The 23,779-nt window shown below is 42.0% G+C and overlaps 1 protein-coding gene across 6 annotated transcripts in view; it reads right to left on the bottom strand.

The window, feature by feature from the left end:
- Positions 1-23,779, bottom strand: part of LOC127000221 (adenylate cyclase type 1-like) — an 86,992-nt gene that overhangs the window by 16,534 nt on the left and 46,679 nt on the right. For 4 of the 6 annotated variants that reach the window (XR_007753821.1, XM_050863637.1, XM_050863641.1 and 1 more), the window contains exons 3-17: positions 19,654-19,803; positions 17,726-17,844; positions 14,054-14,165; positions 13,540-13,667; positions 12,584-12,742; positions 12,025-12,169; positions 8,832-9,017; positions 7,863-7,913; positions 4,206-4,391; positions 3,897-4,072; positions 3,672-3,774; positions 3,022-3,299; positions 2,656-2,776; positions 1,962-2,081; positions 1,010-1,156 (exon numbers count right to left, since the gene is read on the bottom strand). Coding sequence is in view for 5 of the 6 variants with exons in the window: in XM_050863637.1 (XP_050719594.1) it covers positions 1,010-1,156; positions 1,962-2,081; positions 2,656-2,776; positions 3,022-3,299; positions 3,672-3,774; positions 3,897-4,072; positions 4,206-4,391; positions 7,863-7,913; positions 8,832-9,017; positions 12,025-12,169; positions 12,584-12,742; positions 13,540-13,667; positions 14,054-14,165; positions 17,726-17,844; positions 19,654-19,803 (2,181 nt within the window). In the remaining variant the exon portion in view is untranslated. The remainder of the gene's footprint in view (positions 1-1,009; positions 1,157-1,961; positions 2,082-2,655; positions 2,777-3,021; positions 3,300-3,671; positions 3,775-3,896; positions 4,073-4,205; positions 4,392-7,862; positions 7,914-8,831; positions 9,018-12,024; positions 12,170-12,583; positions 12,743-13,539; positions 13,668-14,053; positions 14,166-17,725; positions 17,845-19,653; positions 19,804-23,779) is intronic. The other 2 variants (XM_050863638.1, XM_050863639.1) reach the window with 2 other exon arrangements.

The raw sequence follows: 23,779 nt of genomic DNA on the forward strand, positions 1-23,779 counted from the left end.
AGAAACCAATACATAAACAGTCTAATGAAAAGTAACTGGTCTACAATCATACCCATATCTGTCACTCTTCACTGGAAACAATTTGCATACACCACATGAGCTGAGAAAATCAAATACATGACAGAAACCAATGCTATAAACAGACTAATGAAAAGTAACCTGTCTATAATCATACTTATCGCTGTCGTTCTACATTAGTAACAATTTGCAAACACCACATAAGCTGAGAAAATAAAATACACAACAGAAACCGATGAATAAACAGCCAAATGAAAAGTAACCTGTCTATAATCATACTTATCGCTGTCGTTCTACATTAGTAACAATTTGCAAACACCACATGAGCTGAGAAAATCAAATACATGACAGAAACCGATGAATAAACAGCCAAATGAAAAGTAGCCTGTCTATAATCATACTTATTGTTGTCACTGTACATTAGTGACAATCTGGATATACCACATGAGGATTTGGAATGGTATGATACAAGGCGTTTAGGGTAAAGGAAGCGACCAAACTAATTAAAGTGGTATTCTGTTTTTGATGGGCTTTTTGTTGATGTTTTTGTTTATTTGTCCTTGAGCTGTCTCCCTTAGAAAAAAAAAAAAAAAAAAAAAAAAAAATCTGAATGCCAAATTCTTGCTGCATCGTGTGGTGAAGCAAGTCAAGGAAATAGCGATCCTTAAAGGGCATGATTTGTATGGTAGGTCTAAAGTTGTGTGATTTTTCTTTCAAACTCAGCTGGCATTTTTTTTTTTTTTTACAACATAGGAGACAGCTCAAGGGCACACAAAAAGGACACAATAATAAAAAAAGCCCGCTACTCGCTGCTCCCAAAAAGAATCCAAAGAGGTGGCTGAAAGAGAGGTCAATTCCGGGAGGAGAGGAGAGGAGAGGGTGTGTAAGAGTCTGGTGGCTGCTTGAATACACGATATGCCTAAAACTGTAAAAATGTTAGGTCGCTCCTATCACACTATACGTCTCATACGGGGTTCACGTTTCCTCTTACCTCGTCAAAGTCAGCGATAATCTCATTCAGGAGCCTCAAGCATTCGGTTCCCTGGTTGTTGACGGCTAGCTCGGTGTAGAACTCGTGGAAATTTGGGATTGAGGCGAAGACAACCCCAACGCGGCTGTAGCTCTGGTGGTACAAGTCCTGGGGGGGTGAGGGGGAGGGGGAGGGGGGTGTGTGAGTGCTGTGCTCCAGACACCATGGCAGTAAACTAAACTCTTACCCTAGAAGCTTACATTTACATCTTCTTCTTCTTTGTTTAACCCCTTGACTGCAGATTTCCACAAGAAGACATCGCCAAGCTACAGGAATGAAACAAAAAGTGGCTGCTACAATTCAATGAAGAAAAATGTAAAGTAATGCACCTTGGGAGGGGATATTCAGCATACCAATATGACATGGGAAACACTCCACTATCCACCACAGAGGTAAAGAAAGATCTGGGACTATATGTTACCAGGCTACCAGTAAAGGTGAAATCCGAGCCAATCGCAGCGGACGGGTTAATGTCCTTATTTTTCCTTATGGTGTTGGAGGGGCTACGAGTCTCTGCCACTCTTGACGAAGCTTACATTGAAATAACTAAAGTAATCTTAACTCAGTTTCTCATGGCAGGTAAGGTTGTAATCAGACACAATAGAAAAATTAACAACTGCCAGTTTTTTTATATATTACAAAGATGTGGGTCTTTTTAGTGGTTATTCCTTCCTTCTTTGGCTACAGATTCTTTGTTTCTTTAGTATCTGGCCTATCCTGTTGCATGGCATGGGAAACAGCCTCATAACCCAAGTGTTTAGGCGAACATTACTCAGCATTTAGTTGGGTAGTTTAGTCCTAACCAATCTTTTCTGATGGCACAAAGTTGATAACAAGATGAGAATAAAATCTCACATATACTTACAATGCCTGCTCAGTTTTTTTGTAAGCCTAAACATCATGATATACGCACCATATTGTTTCTGAACTGGTTGTCTAGGAAGTGCGTTGCAACGTGGGCCGGCAGGAGGTTGAACAGGATGCGACGATTGCTTTCCTGGAGAGCATCCATGTCCTGCTTCTCCTCCGAGGCCTGGAAAGGAACACGCTCAGATGATGTCCGACAGTACTGGAAAATATATGATGCTGATAATTTTAAAACATTAGGTATTATAGGCTGAAGAGAATAAAGGAAACAATGTGTCTGGTGTTCTGTTTTGTTTCCACCACTTCTTTTCCTTTTCCTGGATGCTAATCATATACTGTTTTCTACTTTTTAAATCCACCAAAATGTTGCTTCCTTTTCTATCTTCAATCTATATTTTCAGGCTAACTGTATCTCTCCATCACTTCTGCAGCCTTGCTGCACACGACTTTCTACTCAAGCTCATCTCTACGCTATCCAAATTCCTAATGTAACCAGTGCCTATATTTTTCATTCCTTGCACTGATAAACTCTGGAACAGCCTTCCTTCGTCTGTATTTCCTGTTCCTATGACTTGAATGTTTACAAAAGTAGAATATTAGCTTATTTCCAACCAAATTTGATTTTCCTTTTAAAAGGAAAATCAAATTTTTCCACCTTTATGTGGGGACCTTAAGAAGCCATTAAATAAATAAATTACTCAACAATGCACACCTCTCACAGGCAAACTCTAGACACGTACCTGACACTGCCACAGGAAGTCCAGCCTTGCAGTCCACTCCACCTGGCGGCCGTGAGCAATGACCGCCAACAGGAACAGCAAAATGTACACCACTGCCAAGGCGTCCGTTGGAACCACCGCCCTGTGAGGAAACTCAAAGTTAAAAGTGTATTTTGTGCATAAATTTTGCTTTAGGCCTAAAATTGACCTGAGCCTGATGATGAGAAAAATATGACTTCTGTGTTTTAGTTTGAAATTTTTATGATAAAATTTAGTGCTATTTAAAGGCCTAAGCAGAAAACTTCATATAGATATCAAAATTTGCAAGTTTTACCAAAGTTCTGATAAAGTACTGGTGCAACGAGTGAGGAGGCTGTGATACTTTACCCAACCCGCGCATCATAACAGGAGAACAGTGGCCGGTGCGTGAAGGAGATGAGGAGGGAGTACACCGTGGCCATGGAGGTGACCAGCAGCGCCTTGACCAGCACCGGCAGGCGCAGAAACACTGCCACGGATATGAAGCCGAGGATGCACGAGATGGGAATGTATTCAGGCAGAGGGCACCACAGGTTACGGACAAACTCGTGTGACCCGGGACGCCTCGTGCTCTCGCTTGTCATGTTGGGTTTGCAGGGAACAACGTACGGCAAGTCACACGTAAACTGGAATCACAGTTGATGTCACGAAGTTGCTTTCACACAAATTACATCATTACTTCAATATTCAACCCCTTGACTGCAGATTTCCAACAAGAAGACATCAACAAGCTACAGGAATGGAACAGAGTGGCTGCTACAATTTAATGAAGAAAAATGTAGTCATGCACCTTGGGAGGGGAAATCCAGCATACCAATACCACATGGGAAACACTCCACTATCCACCACAGGCAGAGAAAGACCTGGGACTACATGTTACCAGGCTACCAGTGAAGGCAAAATCTGTGCCAATCGCAGCGGACGGGTTAACAAAAACAAACTATATGGCTCATTCAACTGAAGCCAATGTGAGAATGAGGAACAGAGGTTGTCCTTACCGAGTTAACCTGAGCCATGATGTAAATGACGGTGACGGCCACGATGGTCAACACCAAACGTAACACGAATCTTCTTGCTGGATCCCACGACGTGACTTTTAATCTGTTCAAAATGAATGCAAGTAAATAAAAATATAGTGATTTGTTATGATTGTGATGAGTTATAAATTGGCACAGCTTATGCTATGTCTAAGTCCACTTGTTTTTAGGGAAATAAGTCCTCACCTTGATGCAAGAAGAACGATTAATATAACAGATATTGTGACGAAAGCAGCCAGGAACAGGAAGAGGAAGAGCAGCGTGCGGGGCAGCACCAGCGCCTGCACGGACGCCACAAACAGCAGCAGGAACAACGAACACAGCAAGGAACTGCCAAACCCAACGTCCTGCTCTTCATGGTACTGTGGAGTAAAGGGTTAAGAAGTGAAGGCCAGCACATCAAACTCCTACTCACGAAATGGTAGTAAAGAGTAGAATGGGAACCAGTCCAGGACATTTTCAAGATCTTATTAATGAATGCATCAAATGACTTACGTGTCTTTCTTTCTCTCTGTCTCTGAAGCACAAGGTGAACAAGGACACGTGGGTGGACTTCTCTCGGTCTACTGATCTCGCGTCGATGGCCTGAGCCAGGTACTTGTTGACCCTGTTGGAGGGGGCGTGGGGCAGGGACGAGTGCCTCTTCTTGAAAGGACGCTTGAATTTATCTGACAGACTTGACTGAAAGCAAAGGACAGCATTTACAGACCCCAAAAGATCATAAAAAAACCAAGGTCTAAAAACTAATGCTCTAATATTGTTCATTACTGACATGCTAAAAAGTATGATTTTTTTTTCGTTTGGTAAATCCTTGTATACAAAGGTAATAAACAAAGATATATTTTCAGCACACTGCACACTCGGTGAATTTTAAAGAATGATACAAAACAATATTTATCAATTTTAGTCAAGAAAATCCATTACTCTAGTATGCACATGATTGTTGGCCAATGCAAATTTATACAAGAACTACCAAAACATTCCCAAGACACTAATCTATTTTCTTCATGAAGCTGTAGTCATTTAACCCGTGAGGCATTTGGCATTGTAGCACTTTTGAAACTAGTGTATGAGAGCAAAAGAAATATTCAGTAGGGAGGAAGGCTGCGTCCCACACTAACGTAACCAATGGAGATGGATGACATATCTTGTAGAAGTAAATATGAAACACGTCAACTGCCTGTTTGATATTGGAATAGAATCTAAATAAAGTAATATGCTTTAAATGTTCTCTTGATTATTCACTATGTCTGATTCATGCCAAGCCATTTAGTATTATTTCTCAGGGGGGGTTGCTTGCATGTTTTCACTGCTCACATTACTTTATGGAATTTACTTTCTCAACTGCACATGCTTCAGTCATCAGTAACAGTTCATCCTTGTGCGCTGTGAGAATATGGGCGGCATGCTGCTTTGCAAAGTATGAAATCACGGGACCACAAAGTATGATCAGTTTGCATATTTCTCCTCCCTCTCCACAACATTCCAACTAATTTTGCACTTTTGTTGTGGACACGCTCATTTATGTACAGTTCCTCCTATACACAGGGTAAGTAGTAACAAAAAAAGTCAAACATTACAACTGCCATTTGAGTGACTGAATGATTGGAGGTTTGATAATAATTCCAATGTTGAGCATCAATAGTATGGAAAAGGTCTAAAATAAGACAAGGCAATTGTTACTATATGTTCCATTTGGCTAATATGAGCCATAGAAAAAGTTCCATGAGACTGGGTTGTTTGTGCGGAGGGCTCGGACGCAGCCACTATGAAGTCATGTCATATGTGCATGTGCCAAAACAGCTGATCTTTGACTGCAAATGAGAACAAGCACTGCACCGAGCATGAGAGACATGTGTGCCAAGCAAGATTTACCAAGAGCTTGTTTCTGCTCTAAGCCTGACCACCACTGCTCAGCCACCCCTGCACCGCCAGAGCCATCATGATGAAGAAAGTGCTCGGCTTTTGTATGCATGCCAAAATTATCTGTTTCTGGAATATAAGTAAATGAAGTGGCCAGCAACTGTAGCCAAACCTAAATGTCTAGATGGCACACCTGTGGGCTGAGTGTCTTGGTCATGCCTCTGCCTCACTGTATGTAGTGAGCATGGTCACTTAGTAATGAGTCAAAAAAAAAAAAAAACAAAAAAAAAAAAGGTCAAATTTGCAATATTGCTATGAGTTTCAAATGCCTATTTCATATTTTTTTCCGGTGGAGTTCACGAACTACAAATTCTCAGAGTCAAGGATGAACTGTACTAGTACATGCATATGCTTTTAGATGACATAGTTTTTGCAATATGGGGCAGAGTCGAATGTTGCAAATGGCATCCAGGAAGAATGTTTAGCTGAGGACAGTGATCCTGCTGTCTTCAAATATCCAGCAGGAGATGGAGGCAGCAAATTGTATCAGGGTCAAGATCTTACCTAGAATTAGTGATTTAAGGACACTACTTTATATAATATTTTGCATCAGACCTTTGTAGAGATACCTAAATCAGTAAAGTTACAATCCGTTGATTGTTTTTAAATAGCAGCAGGAAAAACAAATTATACTAAACAGTTTTCTTAGTCCTTCAACACCTAACGGGTTAAACAGCCTACTTATCCCATTTACCAGCAAGTGGCTAAAATTTCCTAGTCGCACGATGTGTCTGTACCTGATACGCTTCATCACCTTGGGAGAGTTCTTGGAATTCAGACATCAAAGAGAGAAGCAAATAAACACTGAAGAGTTTCTGTGAAGTCTTAAATCTTTAAGTCTATGGAATTACAACTCTATGAAAGGGTTACAATTGCAAAGTACTACATGCAGTGCATGTGAGGAACAAACAGAACACTAACTCTGCCAACACTAGACAAGGGTCAGTAATTTATTTGTGACAGGATCCGATTCAACCTTGAAAGCCACTTTTTCATATAAGTTATGGTTACCAAATGAACAGTCCTTGTTTGCGATGAAATATCAATGAAATCTTTGCAATGAGCATTAAGCAATGATTAATTGGTTATGATGTCATGTTCAGCTTAATTGGCAAGATAGAATTCTTTTCTAAAGTGCAAAATGAATTTGACCTGGAAATGAGTGCATTCACACTGCTGCATACACAGCCAGAGCTTGGACAACAATGTCAAGTCATTAGCAATGGTAAAGAGAAGGGAAGGAAGGATGACTCAGATTGGTTGCAAGAGTAAATCTGACACACCTTGATGCTGTACACTATCAGTACTCTACTAGTGAAGGTTTGTGGCTGTTTGCAAGAGTTGAAGGTTTGTATAACATAGCTAGAGGTACAATGTAGCACTGGAGGGAGAGGACGCATTTGTCAGGTGCAATCCATATAAATGCATGTCATTCAAGAGGAGCTAGTCTGGTCAACACTTATGAAACACCGAGCTACACAGACATGGGAGGTTACCTGCACAGTGTAGATAATTTCCTTAAGGAACTACCTGTGCCCTGCTTATAGAGAACTTGATCGTAAAAATGTGACAATTCAACAGGGAGCTTGGATAGCCTCTATGATAAAACAGCCACAGTTTCTTGTGTAATCCCCAATCTACCGACTGCTATGGTGTGAGAGGATGCAGTAAGCCATCCAGGATACTGGACAAAGCTACTAGCAGATGATGAAGTTAAACCAAAGTATATACAGGCATTTTGACAAAATTCAGAGTGCTTCACATATACACTAACACTATATGTGTTTGAGATGAATTTTGATCAAAATGCCAAGCATTATGAATATAGGCAGTATATATCACTATCAATCCTTTGTCCACAATAATGATGGATTCTATCAGAGTATTTAGGATGTGTACAGGCTGTGGCACTGTGTATGGGTGAGTGAGTTACAATCCATGTGAAGCACCAACTTTAATATAACATTCCACACTCATCTGATTTCAGAAATGTAGATAACAGCAACAGCTGCAGACAGACAAGCAAATCACATGCCTTTGCAAGAAGTGCTTTACATATCTTTTCTGCATGACTACCTTCCACACATCTGAAACCATAATGAGGTAACTGAACTGTCAGAGAAGAAGTGAGGTGACTGGCATGATGATAATTAAGGTCAAGGCCAGGACTGAGCCGGGCCTGGGGTAGGGTCACAAACAGCCAGACACAGATCATTATGAGTCACTCACTTGTGGGCACCCTCGCTCTATTTCGTAGTATTCGTGAAAGAATATATTCCTCTGAAAATTGAAATGGGGGACTGTTAGTGTGTTAGTTGCCTAGCTATCAAGAACGAGAAACAGAGGAGTGATTACTCACCATTAGTCAGTTAAAAGGTATACTTGAACTAAGACAAAGATGAGAGACAGAATAAGAAACATCAAGCAAAGAGCCCTTGCTGGGGTGAACAAGTCTGGCTGAGTGGTAACACTAAGGGGCATTTCTTATTCCACAGTCTCATCTTTCCAAGCCTACAAAATCAATACCACAAAAAATGAGAAGTAATTCTTTAAGAGAAAATCACAAGCTTTGTAAGGAACAGAGAGACATCAAAGTATATAATCAAACTGTACTGCTTAAGTCTATGCTTAAAATGAGCATAAAAAGCATTGCTAAATAATTCCTCAATACAATAATCAAAATCATAAATGCTATAGCCAGATTTATTCAAGTTGTTAAAAATGACAGGTAACATCTGGGGAAAAGTGAGTTTTATGATAAGTTTATTAAAATTACTATAGTCATAATGTGTCTTCCATAGGGTGAGATGCTAATAAAAAATGTTATCTTCAAGACAATCAATACACTTGAAATACACATCTTGTTGACTTTGGAGAATCTAATACTAACATGAAATATATTAAGCTGTAAAGGAAGTCCACCTCTGCTTGGGCAATACCTAGGTAGTCTTCAGCTAAAGACTATTAATTCTACTGCAGTCTATTTTTAGATGATCTAAAGATATTTCATGTTTGCCTTTGTATGGGAAATAATATAAAGCAAATATTGCAATCAAACTCAAAGCAAACTGCACAATTCCACTGGCAACAACTGAAATAAACAAACTCCAACATCAAGGTTAACATGTGGAGAGCAAGAGCACAGTGAGTGTCTTTCTTGGCCCACAGAGACGTCCACACCCAGGGCGGCTGTCTTACCTTCTTGGTGATGGAGGTCGACTTCTCCTGGGGCGGGATGGCCATGTTGGAGAACGGCACCTCCATGGAGTACTTGATGGAGTGCAGCAGCTGAACCACCACGTTGCTCACGTTCTTGAAGGAGAGTTTTCTGCGGTGCGTGGACCCTAAGGCTGAGCGGACCTGAAGAGTGTTGAACAGGAGGGGCTGCAGTGTTGGGGGTGGCAGCAGCAGTGGAACAGCAGCACAACACACCACCAAGTTGATGTGTGGAGTTGAGAGAGTGGAGGTGGAGGAGTAATGGGAGGGAGGGGTGGAGGGATGGTGGTGCAGAGGAGTGCATGACCCCCACCACACCACACAGCCCTGTCCTCCCTCCCTCACACCCCCACCACCACCAAGGAGAACAAGAAGACTGGTTAGTTGTGGAATAGACACGGAAGCTCTACAAGCAAAGTACTTCAAAACTTTCAAGCTGCATATGCACCCAAATATGCAAGTAGTTATAGGCTAAAAAGTTCTTGGGTCACACTTAAAGTAGACACAATTTTCTATTGCAATATATGGGACTGAACTAAGCTGACAAGCTTTGTATGGGCACCTTTAACTGCATATTGATCTCGTACTACAGAGTGACATACTTCAAGGGCTTCCAAGTGTGTGATTCAAACCAAATTCTGCTTAATAAAGACATATGGGGCTTCAGCTTAGCTCAGCCCTTTATAACAAAAGAATACCCTACAGTGAAGATTAAGCACTACACAAAGAATCACAGTATACATCTATCTCCATGAATATGAAGGATATAGGCATATTTGCCATAGCTCAGCATACTTCTCATAGGAAGCAAGTATTCTACGCGTGTTCTTGTTAAGATCCAAAATGTTTTCTTCTTCTCAGACTCCCTAAGAAATCACCATGCAGTCTATTACAAACTATTTTTTTTCCTGCTTGTGTACATTATCCTCATGCATAATATGCACATTACTCATGGCTTTTTGCAGTATTCAACTGCAGTTTCCTCTAAAAATGAAGCAGTCAACAAAAAATAAGATGTGGCCCAGCACAACTTATTGAGGGAAGACAAACTTTATAGGAACCTCTAAACCAACTCAAAAACTTATTACAGAGAGGCAGTTGTACAAAGAGAAACTATGAAAGAAAAGAATGCCTGAGGCTTATCCAGCAACTAGAGGATTAGTGAGGCACGGAGCAGTACGGAAGCATTAGTAGCATGCTGATACCATCATCATGTTTTACTTTGGTGTGTCACGTGTTAGTGCTTTGCCGCCTTGCTGCTAAGGTTGTGAAGCATGTTTACAGTATTTACATATAAACACTCTGCTAGCTGTTAGTGGTAGTCACATCAAGTTGACAGGACAGGGCATGGAGAAATTATAAAATTACAGAACAAAAAGTTTAGAGCAAAAAATAATAAAATACAAACCAAATAGGAGCAGCACAGCCACCAACGAATGATTGCCAAAAGAAAAGTTTGTGCCCCTCAAGCAGAAAAAAATGAATTTTAGTATAATGTGAAAAAATCAGAATGTGAGTGGAGATTTGTCAACACAAGGAATGATATTAATGCTGGGGCAAAACTTAAATATGGTTCTTGTGATAAACAAATATAACTTTACTGCTGTGTATTCTATTGCAAGATTTAAAAAATAAAACTAACGAGCTTGAAAACATCCGAACAGTTATTCATGATGACCAGCCTCGAGGAAATCCTCTTCTTAACACCAAACAACAACAAATGGTGGAGTGATTATTGAAGTATTCACTGTTTATTTACTGTGACTCAATGCTACTTTTAAACACCGAATTTCGGGGATGGATGCACATGGCGACACTTCAGTCTGTGATGTCATGGCCGTCTGATGGGTGTTTGGCCCTTTGTCCACACACACGCCGTAGCGCACACACACACACACACACACACACACACACACACACACACACACACACACACACACACACAGCTCTGTAGTGCAGTGGTTAGGACTCTTGCCCCAGGTTTGATTTCTGGGGAGAGTGGAGGTGGATGGGCAGTCTCCTTTAACCTGTGCCTCGTGTCCAGCCAGCAGCGAATAAATACCGGGTGTCAGTCAGAGGGTGTGTCTCACCCCAGATGTGTGTGGGGCTCCAGCTGTACCCAAAGACCCATCACCAGAGCTCCAAAGCTCATTCATGGAGGGTTCTGACTGACAATTGGAAGCTCAGAGCATGATCAGACCATGGTGAATTACACCCACACACACATGAACACACACACACACACACACACACACACAGTACTTACTTCCTGTAGTCATGTGTATATAAAGGCATAAAATCCATCACATAATCCATGAGTTACTCTTTGAGTCACATCAACTGACTACTTAACAAATTCCTGCATGAGATTATCCAATGAAAACTGGGTTCATCATTATTAACAAATGATTAGTAATGGGGATGAAACAATATTAATAAATAAATGTAAGAAATTGAAATAAAAATGAGTTGTGCTAAACTAAACGGCGATCACTTTCAGATCCTTTCCAAATAAGATCTTTATATGCATTTCTTAATTTTTCATTCATCGTCTCAGAAGGTTCTTATTTATAGCCTCGCAGAAGACGAACTTGCTAGAACTACATAAGTTAAGCTTACTGTTAAGGGCAACTTAGGACAAATTTAAAAGCAAATTATATTCCTCTGGAAAAATATACTAAATTAAATTGGATGCAAATTATGGAAGCCACTACACTTTGACGGCTAAATGGACTTGAAAAATATAATTAATTAGCCGTTAGATTTAGTGAAGCACACATAGTTTACCATTTAATGAATCTAGGTTCCTCCTGCCATTCTAACTTTACGTAGAAGCCCTGTTTTTCATCACAAGCAATGACATCAGAATATTTATATAGCTTGCTGATCTTTACATTACATATTTAACAGTCTAATTTGCACAAATCTCATCACTACTAAAGAAAAACTAACGTCAGCATAAAAAAAAAAATCATCTTCCTTCTACAAGCAATGGACAGGAAGCTAAATCAAGTACGTTTCTAAGCATCAAAAACTAAAAATCATATGAAAAAGGCAAATAAAACTGCTTTGGACATGGCAACTAAAACATCATTCCGGCTTCCTTCCCCCCAGGCAAACAATTCCTTTCCTGGGGACTCGTGGGGCACTCTGAAGGGGGTCGAGGGGGACATACCTTTCTGCGGCGCGGCGGAGGAATAATGAAGTAGGAGACAACATCGTGGTCCCTCAGATACTGGGAGCGCAGGTGTCCGTCGGCTGGCTCCACATCGTACTCATTCCCCAGACAGTCAAGGGTTGCCTGTGTTATGTGCACTCGCCTGGAAGAGACATGTTTAGGGGTGTGGGGAATGTGTGTGACTGCGGAAAATTTCTCTTATTTTTTTTTTTTGTGCTGCCTATAGTGCTGGTAGGCTTTCTTGTGGGGCCTCATGTCTTCCTAGCCAGACAAATTAACCCGGTAGCAGCGGGGATCATGTTTGTTAATAGTCCCTCTAAGCGAGAAAAATGGGAAAAAATCATCACTCACACAAACCATTTCAAAATATATATCAAAGCATTTGTGACCAGTTTATGCATCATCTATTTTTGGGGGTTTATATCATGGCACAAATTTGGCCCGTCGCTGCTACATAGTAAAGCCACAAATTTGGCCCGTCGCTGCTACACGGTAAAGCCACAAATTTGGCCCGTCGCTGCTACCGGGTTAAGTTCTGCAGTAAAAGCACTCTCACCCCGGCTCCCCTCCTGCCTCCATCATGTTGGCGAGCGTCACATCGTTGGACCAGACGTCATACTGCCACTTGCGCAGCCCCAGCACCCCACACAGCACCCGCCCTGTGTGGATGCCGACCCTCATGTTGAGCTGAACATCTGTTGCATCCACCACCGACCTGGGGATGTGGGAAGATTTATACACAGACGTTTACACAGACCCTATGATCCAGACTAAGTGGTTTGTCCTTCAGTCTAAGTAGAATGCCATCAAACAGCCACCAAGGCGATGAAACTCTGCCTTGGTAAATAGTTAGGTGGAGGAAATGATGGTCCAGTTTATTTTTAAGTGAAGCAATAATGTTATACCACACTAGTGAAGATGGAAGTTTATTTTGCTGTCGTGAAAAAGAGATTAAGTTACAGAAGGGAAAACAAATGGGAAGGAAAAAGGAGGAAAAGGGGACAATTATAAGCTTCGTTGTGAGCTTGTCCAATATTATTAAAGAAAAATTCATGCTCATTTACACAAATCTGTCAGAGTGTTTAAGTAGAAGCGACTGATTGTTGTATCTTGCTGAGCCTGCCAGGAGTGGAGTGAGAAAGACAGATTCATGTGACTATATAGACGGTTTTGTTGCAGAATGGTAGGTGTGTGCAGTACAAGATGACACCTGTCAGTAAAAAGCTGTGTGTCTACTTCTCTGATACAGGTAGGCCTCATTTATAGCCAGGAAAAAAACCTTGGTTCCCAGACAATGAAATGTTGAGCCCAGTGTTCCCAGGTCGTGAAAATGCTGAAGTCAGTGTTCCTGTTAGTATATAGTGCTTTTGAGGTGCCTAGAGACATGTTAATGGCTCAAGGAACGCTTATATCTTGTGGTGCAACTTTGTCTCTACCTCCAGTCACCTTGCATCATATATCTCAAGATAATGTTCATCTAAATCTTGTACAATAATTTCTGGGGAAACTTACGCAATGGCATCAATCATGTCGAGGCCCATCTCCACGGCACAGCGTGCGTGGTCGCTGCGGGCCTCCGGCAGGCCAGACACACAGTAGTAGCAATCGCCGAGGATCTTGATGCGCAGACAGTGGTTGTCCTGGGGGCAGAAGGGAAAACTTTGTTGAAGAGTTTTCTAAAACCTATCTTTTCATTACCTGGAATGAGTGTCATGTTATATATACCAATTTTAGTGCTTTTTGTTACTTGAAGCAGATTAAATACATTTTTGCACATAATAAGAAAAATACTTTCACTTGTAACAAAATGAAGCACACAGAAGCAAATTGTTTTGGAAACTAGATGAACACAAAGTCTCTTGTTCATCTTATTAATAATTAATTAATCTTTTGTTCCTTGAAGTTTCGACATTTCCTTTACCCAACAGCTTCTTCCATCCATCAAAGTAAATGCCTCTGATACTTGTATACATATATGGTTTTTAAATTACAAGCTCAACACAATACCCTAAGCCAGGACACTTACGTCAGCAAGCTGGTCGAACCGCCCGAAGAGTTCGTTGAGGAGTCGAATGAGTTCCTGAGCAGTGCACTGAGAGGCCAGCACCGTGAAGCCCACGATGTCTGCAAACACCATGCTGGAGGCGACAAAACTCATTACTCACTGCCAGGCCATTAAAGTCAGTTTGTTGGCAAGTGTTTTACATCTACATTGCCATTAAATACTATACTGAATCATCATACTATTAGTCTTGTCATGGCCAGGAAACATCCATGTAACTATATTTACTATGACCTCTTCTTTTGCTTTTGCAGGCACAGTGTTTAGCAAGCTTTTTTTTCTCTCTCTCTTAGGCTGCTTCCTTTACTATACTACTACCTTAATACTATACTTCTACTTTACTACACTACTTCATTACACTACTAATTCAAAAGAAAAACTAAAAAGCGTTCAAGAGTGATTCAGAACGTTTGAAGACATGAACAGTACTAATAAACACAGCAAGTCTTTTCTATGTTGCCCAACTTACAAACACTCACAGGAAGGATGACAAGATTATAAACAGTTTTCCCGACACTCTCAATCTCCCATAAAAACAGTGAGTGTAACATAAACGGGTACGAGTGCACATGAGCAAGTCGGAAAGTGACAACGTGGCAAAATAAATGACACAAAACACACGCCAAGCCAACAGGGCGGAGAGACTGATCTGATCTCATTATCTGGCAACCATTTCAATAATTTAGTGCCTAGTCAAGGAAGGTGCTAAAGAGACATGTTAGTGTTAAGGAGTGATGGAGGAGGAGTGGTGATAGTGGTAGTGATGTGAGGGGTGTTGGTGATTACTGTGGTAGTGATGGTGGTGGTAACTGGTGATGATGGCAGTGGTGGTGATGTTAAGGGTGGTGGTTGAGGCAGTGGTGATAGAAATGATGGAGATGAAGGCAGTGGTGATGTGAGTGGCGATGGTGGAGGCAGCTGGTTATGGCAAGGGTGTAGATGAATGCAGTGGTGATAGCAGGGGTGGTGGTGATGACAGAGGTGGTGTTGAAGGGAGTGTTAAATGTAGGTATGGTGATGGCAATGGTGGTGGTGAGGCAGTGGTGGTGGTGGTGGGTTGGCACTCTTCCCAGCAGATCAGCGGGTCATGCCTCAATCTCCCGCTGGTGTTTTAATAGTTGCACCTCCTGATGTGCCCTTGTCAGACCCCAGCCGGTGGAAGCAGCCAAGACACAAACATTAATCACAGCATGATGATTTGGCTCAGCACTACTGTTATTAACGTTCAGGACATTTATTTTTTTACCAGCTGCATTAGAGATGGTATTATTTTAGTTAAGAGAGTGAATAATGTGACGACCTATTTTTACCAGCTTGACTAACTTTTATTAACTGGGTTGACTAACTTGACTAACTTTTTTTAACAGCTTGATTAACTTGACTAACTTTTTTTACCAGCTTGATTAACTAGACTAACTTTTTTTTACCAGCTTGACTAATTTGACTAACTTTTTTACCAGCTTGACTAATTTGACTAACTATTTTTTACCAGCTTGACTAATTTGACTAACTATTTTTCATCAGCTTGACTAACTCGACTAACTTTTTTTTACTAGCTTGACTAACTCAACTAACTTTTTTACCAGCTTGACTAACCGGGTTGACTTATTTTTACTAACGACCAACTTTTTACCAGCTTGACTATAACTTTTTTTACCAGCTGTGTCAGGGAGATGGTATTGTTTTCGGTTAGTGTATGATTACCTGGTGAAAAAGGGATAATAAAGGACTTCTAGCATTGGTAATTTTACATCTTGAGGACTCATTCTACATCACCGTTTTTAAGATTTAGGTCACTTTTTAACCCGGTAGCAGCGGGGATCATGTTTCTTAATGGTCCCTCCAAGCGAGAAAAATGAGAAAAAATCACCCCTCACACAAATCACTTCATAATATATATCAAAGCATTTGTGATCAGATTATGTATCATCTATTTTGGGGGGTTTATATCATGGAACAAATATTGGCCCGTCGCTGCTACACGGGAAAGCCACAAATATGGCCAGTCACTGCTATCGGGTTAACCAGCTGCATTAGGGAGCTGGTATTGTTTTCAGTTAGTGAGCGATTAACTTATGAAAAAATGGTTATCAAAACACTTCTAGCATAATTTTACATCTTGAGAACTTTTCACATCACCGTTATTAATATTCAGACCATTTTTTTATCAGCTGTGTTAGGGGAGATGGCAGTGGTGGTGGAGGCAGTGGTGATAGGAAGGATGGAGATGAAGGTAGTGGTGTTGGAAGAGGTGGTGAAAGAGGCAGTGGTGATGGCAGGGGTGGTGATGGCAGGGGTGGGGGCGAAGGGAGTGGTAAAGGGGAATCGTAAATGTAGGGATGGTGGTATTGTGTGCATTGATTTTAGTTGAGTGAGGGACAACAGAAAAAAATAGATTACACAGCATTTCTAGCATAATTTTATCTACTGAGGATGAAGAATTTGATAGTTTTAAGTCCGTCTGTCTGTCTGTTTGTTGGTCTGTGAGATGGTAATGATATCAGTTCAGTGATTAATTTGAAAAAAAAAAAAAAAAAAAAAAAAAAAAAGGATAATTAGGCATTTTAATATGATAGCATAATTTTACTGCATGGGGATGATAAAATTGGGTGTTTTTAAAAATGTCTGTCAATCTATCTATCAATCTGTCTGTCTGTCCATCTATCGCCGGCAGTCTTCCTTGTGTTTGCGAAGTGTTATAATTATCGGCCACGTCAGCAAGAGGGTGTTGTAAATCGAGCCTTACTTATCTTGGCACTCACTTATGTAAACACTCGTTGAAATAGGCATGCAAGTTTACATGACATGCACACTCATTGGTGTCTGCACTCGCTGGTATAGTACACACACTTATACACAGCCACTGATGTAGACTCGTAGATGCTCACTAATAATGTATGCACTCACTTAAGGACACATTCATTCATTTACTCAAGCACACACTAAGCAGGGGAGCATTCTGAGCTGTAAACGTGAACCTTTGCTGCCCATTGAGCGGCGAGTAGCGAGCTCTTTGTCTTTGTAAAGCTTATGAATTGTTCTTAACAGGAAATTTCTTAAGTATCTATCAGCTTCCAATCTTAATTCTCTCTGATCACCAGCGCGGAGTCCCCAAGGGGCGTCCTGCTGGTGAACTTGCCTTACCTGACATACTGGCCAGCCTCCCGCGGCCACTTAGGTGAAACATTTGCTGTTGCTTTTGTTGTCGAGAACTTTTGACGGTTTGGCACAGATCTTTGCTTTCTAAACTACCAATCTGCTGGCCCCATACTCTTAGGGTTTGGGGCATTTCCTGGGGTAATTTTATGACCCTTCTTCTGTACCATGAACCTAAAAAAACACATTTATGAGGACCCGATTGATCTCTTTTTCGGCCTTTGGAAATAGGTGATGTGAGAAGTGGAAGCGTCTGAGCATACCGACCTCTGTTCTATCTCCCCGATAATAATAATAGTGATACAGATGATAATGATAATGATAACAATAACAACAACAAATACGGGTACAGTAGGCTACGGGATGAGGCGAGACAAAAAAACATTCACGTATCTCCTATTCCCTTCACTTCTCGCTCCCCCTCTCGACCACTAAAGCCACAAAGAGAGAGAGAGAGAGAGAGAGAGAGAGAGCACCCACCTGACGTTCTCGTGTCGTTGGATGTAGATCTTGTGGAACTGCCTCTCCACGGGCTTGATGATGTCTGCTTTCATCTCCATGGCTACGTGTTGAGGCAGGACCGACAGCAACAGCCGCTCCTGGGAGAGAGAATAAAGAAGACTTTTAATTATTTTTTTCATCTCTGTAAGAACTCGCACACTTTTTTAATATCTGCCCTTCTTAATTTCTCTCTCTTTTCTCCATTCTTTTTTCTTTTTCATCTGTGTAAGAACTCGCTCACTACATTAATATCTGTTTTTCTTTACGTATTTTTCCTTTTTTCCATTTGCCTTCCTTCATTTCTTTTTCTTTCCTTCTTGCTTTCTGAATTTTTCCTTCGGTTTCAATATCTGCCCTTTTTTACGCATTTTTCCTTTTTTTTCCCCTTTTCCTTCCTCCTTTTTTCCCTTTTAATTCCTGACTTCCTTTCTTGCTTGCTTTCTAACACTTTTCCTTATGTTTCTCCGTCCTGTAGAAATATTTATTATGTGGAAATAACAAAAGAACATCAATGAATCCCCAACCTATGTAAATGACTCCCAAATAAGATCTGTGTCATATATCCACTACTAACAGGCCTTCGTTTTTCATGCCCCTTCCTTCCTTCTTTCAGTCCTTCATTTACTTAATTTCTTCTTTCTTTTGTTTTCTTTCCTTCTTTCCGGCCTCCCTCATTTCCTTCCTTCCTTTCTATTTTCACAGGCTTCATTCTTTTTCCTTTCCTTCCTTCCGACCTTCCTCCTCCTCTTCTTACCTATCTTCATTCCATCCTTCTTTCCTTCCTTCCTTCCTTACGTCCATCCTTCCTACCGTTCTATTTCTACAGCCTCAACTAACAACTAACAGACCCTCCGTTTTTCATGCCCTACACCCGCATTAGAAGGGCGGGGCTGTGATGGCGAGCGACACTTGGCACCGAACTATAAACAGCGACACCTGAGTCCCGCCAGCCAGAGAGGGTCAGCCACATGTGCCTCTTAATGTAGGCTCCGATGTTGATGAATAAGCGTCTGAACAGATGACATGCACGTGGGCAGGAGGGGATGACATGCAAAGCAGTTATTCCCTCCTCTTCCTCCTTCTTCTCCTCTTCCTCCTTCTTCTCCTCTTCCTCCTCCTCCCCCTCTTCCTCTTCTTTAGTTTGTCTTGAATAATACCCAGAAATAAACTATCAAGACCAAAAGTAAAGGAAATAATCTACAAATTTTACGAGGAAAATAAAGAATCGAGTAAAAAAATCAATGAGAGAGAGAGAGAGAGAGAGAGAGAGAGAGAGAGAGAGATGAATGCAGGAAATTCTTAAATCATCTCCGTAAGTACAACAACCCTTCCTTCCTTCCTACGTTTCCTCCCACCCTTCCTACGTTTCCTCCCTCCTTCCCATCCTCCCTTCCTACCTTACCTCCCTCTCTCCATTCCTTCCTGCATTCCCTCACCTCTTCCCTCCTTCCCTTCCTTCGTTCTCTCCCTTTCTCCCTCCTTTCTTCTTTTCTTCTCTCCCTCCCTTTCCCTTTCCTCTTTCATTCCCTTCCACCCTTCCTTCGTCCCTCCTTATCCTCCCTTTCTACGTTCCTTCCCTCTTTCCCTCCCTTCCTCCCTTACCAGCTTGCATTCTCATCCTCCCTCCCTCCCTTCATTCCTGCATCCCTTCTCTCCCTCCTTCCTTGCCAGCTTGTCCTCGTCTTCCTTCCTTCCTTCATCCCTTCTCTTCCTCCCTAAGTCTTCTCCATTTCTCCCTTCCTTACCAGCTTGTCATTCTCGTCCTCCTTCCCTCGCCTCTTTCCTCCCAACCTCGTTTTTTTCCCTCCATATCTCTTCAATTTTCTCCCTTCTCTTTCCTTCTTCCGCTTTTATACTCTTCCATCCTTTCTTCATCCCTCCTCTCCCTTAAAGTCTTCCTCCCTTACCAGCTTGTCGTTCTCGTCCTCCATCTGCAGGCGGGCGGCGATGCAGTTCCGGGTGTCGAGGAAAGCCTTACGCTGTCCCGCTTGCATCATCTGCTGGAGCCACACGCCAGCCACGTTCACGGCCACCGCCACCATACTGTTGGCCACCAGCTGTCGGGGAGAGGAGGAGGCGGTATTAGGTATCTGCGGAGACGAGGAGGAAGAGAAGAAGGTGGTGGAGGAGGAGGGTGGGATGGGTTCTATATAGAGGGAAGATTGTGGCTCATGGATATAATGCGTTTTTAGGAGGATGGAAAAGTGTAAGGTGATGAAAATGAAGAAAGGAAGAGAGGCAGGAAGGAAAAGAAGGAAGGAAGGAAGAAATAAAGAATGGAAGGAAAGAAGGATGGAAAGAAAAGAAGGAATGAAAGGAGGGAAAGGGTAAAATAAAGGATGTTGAAAATAAAAGGTAATGAAAACGATGGGAGTAAGTAAGGAAGGAAGGAAGGAAGGAAAGTGGAAGGTTCATGACTAATTAATCAACTGGAATGAAAAAAACAAATCGACATAATCATACACGGAAATACAAAGAAACATCAATAAGGTCAAAGTTCACGGACATTATAACTAATAAATAAATCAACAAACAACAATCTATAAAAAACAAAAAAAACAAGGAAAATGAAGCTTAACGAATCCGTCCGACACTTTTTGCTTACGCTGAAGAGAGAGAGAGAGAGAGAGAGAGAGAGAGAGAGAGAACGAGAAGAACAAGAACGAGAAGAAAAGCAAGAGACAGAGGAGGAGGAGGAGGAGGAGGAAGAGGAGGAGGAGGAGGAGGAAGTGTAGAGTAGAGGAGAGTACAAGAGCGTAATCCGGCTCAGTGTTCCTTCCCAGCCTCAAGCTATACATGCCTGCGCCGAGTACCGCCTTGCCGCCAGCGCATTTTAAACTTCGCTAACACACTGGAGGCAGCGGCGCTTCCTTACGCCTTCAAGGAGAACCCGCCCTTGCGTTCCCTGTCCTTAAGGCGGCATACGCTACACCTTAAGAAGACTTCGGGGTATTTATAAAGAGGAAGGGACATACGAGAGAGGAAGGAAGGCGGAGGTATGGGGAAAATTAGGCTGTGAGGGGAAGAGACGAGAGTGAGTGGAGGAGGACGAGGAGGAGGGAGGGAAAATGGGATACCGCTGAAGGAGGAAGATTGGCATTTGCGAAGATAAGGAGCAGGAGGAGGAGGAGGAGGATAAAGGGATAATTGGCGACTAAAGATGATGGATGAGAGATGTAAGGTATTTTAAGAAGAGGAAGAAGAGGAGGGGAGGGGAAAGTAAGTAGAAGGTGAAGTAGAAGGGCGTGAGAGTTGAAAGAAGGAAGATAGAAAGGACGGAAGGACGGACGGAGAGGAAGGAAGGAAAGGGGAATGAATGAATGAATGAATGAATGAAGGGAAGAAGAAGGAAGGAATGGAAGGAAGGATGAAAGAGAAGAAGCACGGAGAGGAAAGAATAGTTAGAGAAAAGGAATGAAGGAAGGAGGGACAAAAATAAATATGAAAAAAAGCAACCAAAAAGGGATCAAGGGAAGAGAGAAAGAGGAGAGGAGATAGAAGAGTAAAGGGTCTCGTTAAAGATGTTATTCGCTTAAGCTATTGGAAGACGAGGACAGAGAGAGAGAGGGAGGGAGGGAGGGAGGGAGGGAGAGGCGAGGTCGGGGAAGCAAAATACAGCCAATTTGATATAAGAGTGAGTTTAGAGGAACCTTTTTGATCACAAGGAGACGAGATGGAAAACCTGCCAATGTGCTGAGCCTCTTCTGAGCCTCAAAGTGCGGCCAAATTGACATCAACGCGAGCTGGGTGAGGAGGTGGCGGGCTGTATTATGTTCCCAGCGGGGGTTCTTCATCAAGGAGGAGGAGGAGGAGCAGGAGGAGGAGGAGCAGGAGAAGAGGGAGGAGGGAGAGGAAGCAGAAGAAAACGAATAATCATAGTAATAATAATAATGTGATGATGATGATGATGATGAAAAGAAGAAGAAAAAGAGGACGGAAGAGAAGAACAGGAGGAACAGGAGGAAGAGGAGGAAGATGAAAAAGAAGAAGAAAATGATGAAGAAGTAGAAAAGATGAAAAAGAGAAGGAAAAAAACAAACGAAAAAGAGGAAGAGAAAAAGTGGAAAAATGGAAGTTAAAGCAGTAAAGGATAAACAAGACAATAACAACAACAACAATAAAAATAAACACAGTAGAAAAAAAAAATAAAACAGATATACGAAGCGATAAACACACATACGCACGCACTTCTCTCCTAATGCAAACATTCAAAGGGATTCACGGACAAAATAATATTCAAACTTTTTTTCACAATCAGCTTAATTTTCTCCATTTCAGTGACTGCATGGGCGTCTGGGGGGGGGGGGTAAGGAGGAGGGACGGAATTGAAGGAAGGGAGGGGAATGAGTAAAAGGTATTAGGTAATGTATATAAGGCAAGGAGGACGGGAGGGAGGCACGGAGGGAAGGAAGGGAGGCGAGGAGAATGAAATAGGGAAGGAAGGAAAGGTAGAGACGAAATGAGGAGAGAAGCGAATGAGGGAAGAGAAGGAGGGAAGAGGGAAGCGCAAGAAAACAGGGAAGGAGGGATGAATGGAAAGGGAAGTAAATAGGAAAATAAAAAAAGGGAGGAAAGAGAAGGTAGAGATGAAATGAGAGGGAGGGAAAATAGGCAGGAAAGAATGGGAGAGAAGGAGAGGGAGGAAAGGAGAAATGGAGGGAGGAAAGAAGAGGAAAAAAAAAAAAAGCATTGAAATCTAAGGAACAGCAACCCACATTCAACTACTTTCGATCAATTTTAGGTTCATGTCCCCCTCCCACACGTCTCTCTCTCTCTCTCTCTCTCTCTCTCTCTCTCTCTCTCTCTCTCTCTCTCTCTCTCTCTCTCTCTCTCTCTCTCTCTCTCTCTCTCTCTCTCTCTCCAAGGCCAGAGCATAAACAAAGACTTAAACCTCATGTGACACTGCTTATCTTCCTCTTCCTCCTCCTCCTCCTCCATCAAAAGTAAGCAGCAGTTTGGCTTGGACTCTTCTGAAACGCCTCTCTTCTTTTCCTCCTCCTCCTCTTCCTCATCAGTACTCCCTCCTCGTTCTTTCTTCCTTTCAGATTATTGTTTATCCTCCTCCTCCTCCTACTTCTCCTCCACTTCCACCTCCTTCCCCTTCCCCTTCCCTTCCTCATTTTCCTCCTCCTCCTCCTCTTCTAAAACAAAGGAAACTTAAAAATCCATCAGAGTAATGGATTTTTGTCCCGAGTTCCTCCCACAACATTCTTAGCAGCAATGTTCTCCTCTCTCTCTCTCTCTCTCTCTCTCTCTCTCTCTCTCTCTCTCTCTCTCTCTCTCTCTCTCTCTCTCTCTCTCAATGCCCCCTTCCCCCCTTCCTTCCCCCCCTCGTCACCTTTATAATCTGCATCAAGTTTTCCACGAAGCTCTCTGTTTCAGTTTCTCTCTCTCTCTCTCTCTCTCTCTCTCTCTCTCTCTCTCTCTCTCTCTCTCTCTCTCTCTCTCTCTCTCTCTCTCTCTCTGCCTAACCAACCAATACCTCCTTTTCGATCTTAATTTCAGACTTACACACACACACACACACACACACACACACACACACACGTCCTCCTCCTCCTCCTCCTCCTCCCCTCCTTTTTCTTCTTTTGCTATTTGTTTTTCTTTGTTTTTCTTCTTTTATTTCTTACTTTTCCTCCTACTCCTCCTCCTTTTTCAATTTCTTCTTCTTCTTCTTCTTTTTCTTCTTCCTCCCCTCAGTTTTAGGATCAACGTCAGAGGGAGAGGACGCATAAACATTTCTTCTTTCTCCTCAATATTCTATACTATTTACATAATTTTTCTTCTTGGTGTTATGAAGGAAGTAGCACCCTCTCTCTCTCTCTCTCTCTCTCTCTCTCTCTCTCTCTCTCTCTCTCTCTCTCTCTCTCTCTCTCTCTCTCTCTCTCTCTCTCTCTCTCCACGGATTTTCTTCCTCCTCCTCCTTTTCCTCATCTTTTCTTACTACTCTTTCTTTACTAAACAAATTTCTTTTTCTTTTTCTTCCCCCCTTCTTCATTTTTTTCTTCTAGTTCTTGTTCAGTCCTTCCTTTT

This window comes from Eriocheir sinensis, chromosome 18 (genome assembly GCF_024679095.1).
Source record: "Eriocheir sinensis breed Jianghai 21 chromosome 18, ASM2467909v1, whole genome shotgun sequence".
Classification (NCBI taxonomy): Eukaryota; Metazoa; Arthropoda; class Malacostraca; order Decapoda; family Varunidae; genus Eriocheir; species Eriocheir sinensis.